The sequence below is a fragment of the Pseudophryne corroboree genome, chromosome 6, assembly GCF_028390025.1.
Source record: "Pseudophryne corroboree isolate aPseCor3 chromosome 6, aPseCor3.hap2, whole genome shotgun sequence".
Lineage (NCBI taxonomy): Eukaryota > Metazoa > Chordata > Amphibia > Anura > Myobatrachidae > Pseudophryne > Pseudophryne corroboree.
In genome coordinates, this window is record NC_086449.1 from 73,064,919 (window position 1) to 73,073,734 (window position 8,816).

Genomic DNA, 8,816 nt, shown 5'->3' on the forward strand with positions numbered 1-8,816 from the left:
AGTAACTCAATGCTGTACTCCTGGACTGCCCAAAGCTCTCTACTGTCACTGCAACCTCTCATACAGCTGATTACTGTATCCTATCAGGTTCAATAGATTCTTCTATAAGATGTTGGGACTGTCGATCTCGCAGACCAGAAGCTATTCAGATATTGGATGAAGCCAAGGATGGCATTTCCAGCATCAAAGTGTCCGACCATGAGATCCTGGCTGGGTATGTGTCACCCTGTGGTGGGAGGGACAGGCCCCATATCACATAGCTCCCTCCTGTCAGTGTCACCCTGTGGTGGGAGGGACAGACCCCATGTCACATAGCTCCCCTCCTGTGTCACCCTGTGGTGGGAGGGACAAGCCCCTATGTCACATAGCTCCCTCCTGTCTGTCACCCTTTGGTGACCCCATGTCAGATAGCTCCCCTCTTGTCTGTGTCACCCTGTGGTGGGAGGGACAGACGCCATGTCTCATAGCTCCCTCCTGTCTGTGTCACCCTGTGGTGGGAGGGACAGATGCCATGTCTCATAGCTCCCTCCTGTCTGTGTCACCCTGTGGTGGGAGGGATAGGCCCCATGTCACATAGCTCCCCCCTGTCTGTGTCACCCTGTGGTGGGTGGGACAGGCCCCATGTCACATAGCTCCCTCCTGTCTGTGTCACCCTGTGATGGGAGGGACAGACCCCATGTCAGATAGCTCCACTCCTGTCTGTGTCACCCTGTGGTGGAAGGGACAGACCCCATGCCACATAGCTCCCTCCTGTGTCACCCTGTGGTGGGAGGGACAGACCCCATGTCGCATAGCTCCCTCTTCTTTATATTATGGGAATAGTAAATAATTTGCTGTGAGGGGCAGATGTCGTCCCGCTTGCTGCCGCAGCCTGTTTGTATCCCTGTCTCGCCCATATGCAGCACACAGTGACTCCTCTGTCTCTTCTAGCTCTGTAGACGGCAGCCTGCGTCGGTATGACCTCCGGAGTGGAGAGATGTGCGCAGATTACGTTGGCAGTAAGTCCTTGTTAAGACAGATTAATAACTGGTCTCCGTGATGTGGAGGAACTGTCAGAGGCTCTCACATGATAAGCTGTGTGTATGTGCATCCAAGCACAAACCTTCTCTGTAACGAGGCTCATTAAGTTCCTGACTAATTGAGCAATACTGTGCGGTTGTTATAGTATATATGCAGTGTGATCAGTATAAGGGTATAGATATCCTGTAACACTACGTAGAGCCGCATGATAATGATCACTGTACTCCGAATCATTATAAAGTTCAGTGTGGACATTAAACTGCTTTAATTAGTTTAGGTTACAGATAAATGTCTATTTCTACCCCATAATAGATGCAGTATATACCTGTATGCAGTGGTGTACCTATACTGGGTCCCGCAGCGCCGGTACTGCACAGATTTCCGGCAAAATGTTCCGGTACATGCTCAAATAAGAATTTACTTACCGATAATTCTATTTCTCGTAGTCCGTAGTGGATGCTGGGAACTCCGTAAGGACCATGGGGAATAGCGGCTCCGCAGGAGACAGGGCACATCTAAAGAAAGCTTTAGGATCACCTGGTGTGCACTGGCTCCTCCCCCTATGACCCTCCTCCAAGCCTCAGTTAGGATACTGTGCCCGGACGAGCGTACACAATAAGGAAGGATTTTGAATCCCGGGCAAGACTCATACCAGCCACACCAATCACACTGTACAACTTGTGATCTGAACCCAGTTAACAGCATGATAATAGAGAAGCCTCTCGAAAAGATGGCTCACTACAACAATAACCCGAATTTTTTGGTAACAATAATTATGTACCAGTATTGCAGACAGTCCGCACTTGGGATGGGCGCCCAGCATCCACTACGGACTACGAGAAATAGAATTATCGGTAAGTAAATTCTTATTTTCTCTGACGTCCTAGTGGATGCTGGGAACTCCGTAAGGACCATGGGGATTATACCAAAGCTCCCAAACGGGCGGGAGAGTGCGGATGACTCTGCAGCCCCCAATGAGAGAACTCCCGGTCCTCCTCAGCCAGGGTATCAAATTTGTAGAATTTTACAAACGTATTTGCTCCTGACCAAGTAACTGCTCGGCAAAGTTGTAAAGCCGAGACCCCTCGGGCAGCTGCCCAAGATGAGCCCACCTTCCTTGTGGAGTGGGCATTTACAGATTTTTGGCTGTGGCAGGCCTGCCACAGAATGTGCAAGCTGAATTGTACTACAAATCCAACGAGCAATAGTCTGCTTAGAAGCAGGAGCACCCAGCTAGTTGGGTGCATAGAGGATAAACAGCGAGTCAGATTTCCTGACTCCAGCCGTCCTGGAAACATATATTTTCCGGGTCCTGACAACGTCTAGCAACTTGGAGTCCTCCAAGTCCCTAGTAGCCGCAGGCACCACAATAGGTTTGGTTCAGGTGAACGCTGAAACCACCTTAGGGAGAAACTGAGGACGAGTCCTCAATTCCGCCCTGTCCGAATGGAAAATCAGATAAGGGCTTTTACAGGATAAAGCCACCAATTCTGACACGCGCCTGGCCCAGGCCAGAGCCAACAGCATGACCACTTTTTCTGTGAGATATTTTAACTCCACAGATTTAAGTGTGTCAAACCAATGTGACTTTTGGAACCCAAAAACCACCTGGAGATCCCAAAAGTGCCACTAAAGGCACAAAAGGAGGCTGTATATGCAGTACCCCTTTAACAAATGTCTGAACTTCAGGGACTGAAGCTAGTTCTTTTTTGGAAGAAAATTGACAGAGCCGAAATTTGAACCTTAATGGACCCCAATTTCAGGCCCATAGATACTCCTGTTTGCAGGAAATGCAGGAATCGACCCAGTTGAATTTCCTCCGTCGAGCCTTACTGGCCTCGCACCACGCAACATATTTTCGCCAAATGCGGTGATAATGTTTTGCGGTTACATCCTTCCTGGCTTTGATCAGGATAGGGATGACTTCATCCGGAATGCCTTTTTCCTTCAGGATCCGGCGTTCAACCGCCATGCCGTCAACGCAGCCGCGGTAAGTCTTGGAACAGACAAGGTCCTTGCTGGAGCAGGTCCCTTCTTAGAGGTAGAGGCTACGGATCCTCCGTGAGCATCTCTTGAAGTTCCGGTTACCAATTCCTTCTTGGCCAATCCGGAGCCACTAATATAGTGCTTACTCCTCTCCATCTTATCAATCTCAGTACCTTGGGTATGAGAGGCAGAGGAGGGAACCCATAACACTGATTGGTACACCCACGGTGTTACCAGAGCATCTACAGCTATTGCCTGAGGGTCCCTTGACGTGGCGCAATACCGGTCGAGTTTTTCCCAACGGTTTATAATCATGTGGAAGACTTCTGGGTGAAGTCCTTACTCTCCCGGGTGGAGGTCGTGCTGAGGAAAACTGCTTCCCAGTTGTCCACTCCCGGAATGAAAACTGCTGACAGTGCTATCACATGGTTTTTCGCCCCGCGAAGAATCCTTGCAGCTTCTGCCATTGCCCTCCTGCTTCTTGTGGCACCCTGTCTGTTTACGTGGGTGACTGCCGTAATGTTGTCCGACTGGATCAACACCGGCTGACCTTGAAGCAGAGGTCTTGCTAAGCTTAGAGCATTGTAAATGGCCCTTAGCTTCAGGACATTTATGTGAAGTGATGTCTCCAGGCTTGACCATAAGCCCTGGATATTCCTTCCCTGTGTGACTGCTCCCCAGCCTCGCAGGCTGGCATCCGTGGCCACCAGGACCCAGTCCCGCATGCCGAATCTGCGGCCCTCTAGAAGATGAGCACTCTGCAACCACCACAGGAGGGATACCCTTGTCCCTGGTGACAGGGTTATCCGCTGAAGCATCTGAAGATGCGACCCGGACCATTTGTCCAGTAGGTTCCACTGGAAAGTCTTGCGTGGAATCTGCCGAATGGGATTGCTTCGTAGGAAGCCACCATTTTTACCCAGAACCCTTGTGCATTGATGCACTGAGACTTGGTTCGGTTTTAGGAGGTTCCTGACTAGCTCGGATAACTCCCTGGCTTTCTCCTCCGGGAGAAACACCTTCTTTCTGGACTGTGTCCAGGATCATCCCTAGGAACAGAAGACAAGTCGTCGGAACCAGCTGCGATTTTGGAATATTGAGAATCCAATCGTGCTGCCGCAACACTACCTGAGGTAGTGCTACACCGATCTCCAACTGTTCCCTGGATCTCACCCTTATCAGGGAATCGTCCAAGTAAAGGATAACTAAAATTCCCTTCCTTCGAAGGAATATCATCATTACGGTCATTACTTCAGTAAAGACCCGGGGTGCCGTGGACCATCCCTACGGCAGCGTCTGAACTGATAGTGACAGTTCTGTACCATAACCTGAGATACCCTTGGTGAGAAGGGTAAATTTTGACATGAAGGTAAGCATCCTTGATGTCCCGAGACATCATGTAGTCCCCTTCTTCCAGGTTTGCAATCACTGCTCTGAGTGACTCAATTTTGAATTTGAACCTCTGTATGTAAGTGTTCAAAGATTTTAGATTTTAGATTTTAAAATCGGTCTCACCGAGCCGTCTGGCTTCGGTACCACAATAGTGTGGAATAATACCCCGTTCCCTGTTGCAGGAGGGGTACCTTAATTATCACCTGCTGGGAATACAGCTTGTGAATGGCTTCCAAAACTGCCTCCCTGTCAGCGGGAGACGTCGGTAAAACAGACTTTTGGAAACGGCGAGGGGAATACGTCTCGAATTCCAATTTGTACCGCCGAAATATTACCTGAAGGATCCAGGGGTCTACTTGCGAGTGAGCCCACTGCGCACTGAAATTCATTGAGAACGGGCCCCCACCGTGCCTGAACTTGTAAAGCCCTAGCGTCATACTGAGAGCTTGGCAGAGGCGGAAAAGGGTTTCTGTTCCTGGGAACTGGCTGATCTCTGCAGCCATTTTCCTCTCCCTCTGTCACGAGCAGAAAAGAGGAACCCTTTTGTCCGCTTGCCAACCAGGACTGCGCCTGATAATACGGCGTCTTATTTTGAGAGGCGACCTGGGGTACATCCCCTTTTTTTTTTTTTTTTAAGGCAATACTTCCAAATGCCGTTTGGAATCCGCATCACCTGACCACTTTACTGGTATAATTGGACAACGCACTTATACTTGATGCCAGTCGGCAAATATTCCGCTGTGCATCATGCATATATAGAAATGCATCTTTTAATTGCTCTATAGGCAATAATATACTGTCCTTATCTAGGATATCAAATTTCCAGTCAGGGAATCCGACCACGCCAACCCAGCACTGCACATCCAGGCTGAGGCGATTGCTGGTCGCAGTATAACACCAGTATGTGTGTAAATACATTTTAGGATACCCTCCTGCTTTCTATCAGCAGGATCCCTAAGGGCGGCCATCTCCAGAGAGGGTAGAGCCCTTGTTCTTACAAGCGTGTGAGCGCCTTATCCCCCCTAGGGGGTGTTTCCCAACGCACCCTAACCTCTGGCGGGAAAAGGTATACTGCCAATAACTTTTTAGAAATTATCAATTGTTATCGGGGGGAAACCCACGCATCATCACACACCTCATTTTATTTCTCAGATTCAGGAAAACTACAGGAAGTTTTTCCTCACCAAACATAATACCCCTTTTTTTGGTGGTATTTATATTATCAGAAGAGTGTAAACTTTTTCCATTGCCTCAATCATGCAATGTGTGGCCCTATTGGAAATCACGGTTGTCTCTTCACCGTCGACACAGGAGTCAGTATCCGTGTCGGCGTCTGTATCTGAGGTAACGGGCGCTTTAGAGCCCCTGTATGAGACGTCTGGACATGCACAAGCTGAGTAGCCGGCTGTCTCATGTCAACCACTGTCTTTTATACAAAGCTGACACTGTCACGCAATTTCAACAGTACATCCACTCAGGTGTCGACCCCCCAGGGGGTGACAACACTATTACAGACACTCTACTCCGTCTCCTCATCATTTTCCTCCTCATACATGTCGACACAAACGTACCGACACACAGCACACACACAGGGAATGCTCTGATAGAGGACAGGACCCACTAGCCCTTTGGGGAGACAGAGGGAGAGTTTGCCAGCACACACCAGAGCGCTATATATATACAGGGATAACCTTATATAAGTGTTTTTCCCTTTATAGCTGCTGTATTGTTTATACTGCGCCTAATTTGTGCCCCCCTCTCTTTTTTAACCCCTTTCTGTAGTGTAGTGACTGCAGGGGAGAGCCAGGGAGCTTCCCTCCAACGGAGCTGTGAGGGAAAATGGCGCCAGTGTGCTGAGGAGATAGGCTCCGCCCCTTTCTCGGCGTCCTTATCATCCGTTTTCTTGTATGTTTTGGCAGGGGTTAAATGCACCCATATAGCCCAGGAGTTATATGTGATGCATTTATTTTAGCCATAAAAGGTTTTCTATCGATTTATTGCGTCTCAGGGCGCTGCCCCCCCAGCGCCCTGCACCCTCAGTGACCGGAGTGTGAAGTGTGCTGAGAGCAATGGCGCACAGCTGCGGTACTGTGCGCCTACCTTTATCTGAAGACAGGAAAGTCTTCTGCCGCCGATTTTTCCGGACCTCTTCGCTCTTCTGGCTCTGTAAGGGGGCCGGCGGCGCGGCTCCGGTGACCCATCCAGGCTGAACCTGTGATCGTCCCTCTGGAGCTAATGTCCAGTAGCCTAAGAAGCCCAATCCACTCTGCACGCAGGTGAGTTCGCTTCTTCTCCCCTTAGTCCCTCGATGCAGTGAGCCTGTTGCCAGCAGGTCTCACTGAAAATAATAAACCTAAACTAAAACTTTCACAAAGAGCTCAGGAGAGCCCCTAGTGTGCACCCTTCTCGTCGGGCACAGAAAATCTAACTGAGGCTTGGAGGAGGGTCATAGGGGGAGGAGCCAGTGCACACCAGGTGATCCTAAAGCTTTCTTTAGATGTGCCCTGTCTCCTGCGGAGCCGCTATTCCCCATGGTCCTTACGGAGTTCCCAGCATCCACTAGGACGTCAGAGAAATAGAGTTTGGCGCAGTGCCAGAGTCTACCTACCTGCGCCGCCGGCGACAGAGGAGGGAGCCCGCACATAGGTCAGTGCTGCCTGTGTGACAGGACTATTGTGTCTGGTTCCTTGTAACCTTCAATCTCAAACACTAATTAGGACATTATGGCATAAATTCCCATGTTATACGGACCCTACGTCTCACCCCTTCTTCTGGGAATGCTAGAAGTGAATTGTAATGCAATGTTATTCCAGAGTACTGTGCAAAGGGAATCACTGAGACTCATTATCACTATATGTAATCGCTTTCACACAGGTCCCATTACATGTGTCAGCTTCAGTCAGGACTCGCAGTGTCTCTTAGCATCCTCGCTGGATTCTTCCCTTCGCCTCCTCGACAAGGACACAGGAGAGCTGCTCGGGGAGTAAGTAAAATGCGTTGGAAAGGGGGGGGGGGGGGGGGGGGAGGGAGGGAGAGAGAGAGAGTCAGTGTGAACTAAGAAAGCTTCCTCTATCTGCATTACCAGTCATTCCGTGTATGCTATATGTAATTAGATGATTGATATTAGCAGCCAATGTACAGGGTATTTGTATCTGATCCTCCGTGTAAAGCAGAAGAACACACACACAAACCTTTTACAGCAGATAGGAGGACATGAAAACACTAAGCCTAAAAGTATAGTACTAATTGGACCCCAGGTAGTAAACATAAAAAAAGTCATTCACCAGGGTCTCCGTTCTCCTAATTGCTTCATCTGCACTGAGACTACATCCAGAGACATGGGTTGTTTCCCAAGCCCTTCATCAGGGGTTTTCAGCTGTTTTGGGAGTTTGGAGGGATGAGGCTTCTCCATCTACTTATAATTGCGAAGATGGGTGAGAGTTGGCACACAGAGATTAAAGTAGCCCATGCACTGGCAGCTGTCACCCCGGCCAGAGCATCCCAAGCCATGTGGTACAATCCTAGTGGTTGGACAATGGCTAGATAGATAACGAGATAGTGATCATCATATTACCCTTGTCTGGTTCACACACATGGCTGTTTGTCTAATATGGCCTATTGAATGCTAGCACCTACACATACATTCAGAAGCTGCCTAGATTTATGTGATCGTCTGTTAGTCTCCTAGGTAACAAGATGCTGTGCACATATCGGTAGAGCCAAACACACAATGCTGTGATATCCCTACCAGACTGACACATGCTACACTTCTATAATAAATAAATGTATGTATGTATGTATGTATGTATGTATGTATGTATGTGTATATATATATATATATATATATATATATTTGTGCTTTTTTTTTTTTTTGACCCATCTTGGCAGCAGTTTAGTCTTTAACACAAGCTGTGGTTTTTGATTCTTGTAAGAGAGGAAATGCCGCCCTTAACTTGTAAAAAGATGCAGATTGAAGAGGTGACATCTGACACAGGGCGCGTCTGGGCTTCCTATAGAACATTGGTACACTCTACCATGTGTCCCGGACACTGAAGCAGCCTCTCTCACTCAGGAACCGCAGAGACCCATCATTAGTAATGAACAGGGTCACTCATCTGCAGTGTCTGTGGATTCCGCTGCAGTCAGGGTAGAGATTTCAGCTTGTCCTTGTCTCGTATCAGGTACACAGGACACCAGAACAAGAGCTACAAGCTGGACAGCTGCCTGAGTGAGAAAGACACACACGTGGTCAGCTGCTCCGAGGACGGGACAGTCTGTTTCTGGGACCTGGTGGAGGTGAGAACTTTCATCCATACAAACCTGTACGTAGATGGGGGTTATAAGTGATAACACACCCCACAGACTGTTCTACATCCTTGTTCCCTATGATGTAATGAGTAGTGGAAGATGAACATTAA

General features: G+C 48.8%; 1 protein-coding gene across 5 annotated transcripts in view; it reads left to right on the forward strand.

The window, feature by feature from the left end:
* WDR83 (WD repeat domain 83) overlaps nucleotides 1-8,816 on the forward strand; it is a 133,935-nt gene that overhangs the window by 124,830 nt on the left and 289 nt on the right. For 4 of the 5 annotated variants that reach the window (XM_063931171.1, XM_063931168.1, XM_063931169.1 and 1 more), the window contains exons 6-9: nucleotides 88-214; nucleotides 931-998; nucleotides 7,273-7,381; nucleotides 8,580-8,694. In XM_063931171.1, coding sequence (XP_063787241.1) covers nucleotides 88-214; nucleotides 931-998; nucleotides 7,273-7,381; nucleotides 8,580-8,694 — 419 coding nt within the window. The remainder of the gene's footprint in view (nucleotides 1-87; nucleotides 215-930; nucleotides 999-7,272; nucleotides 7,382-8,579; nucleotides 8,695-8,816) is intronic. The other variant, XM_063931172.1, reaches the window with a different exon arrangement.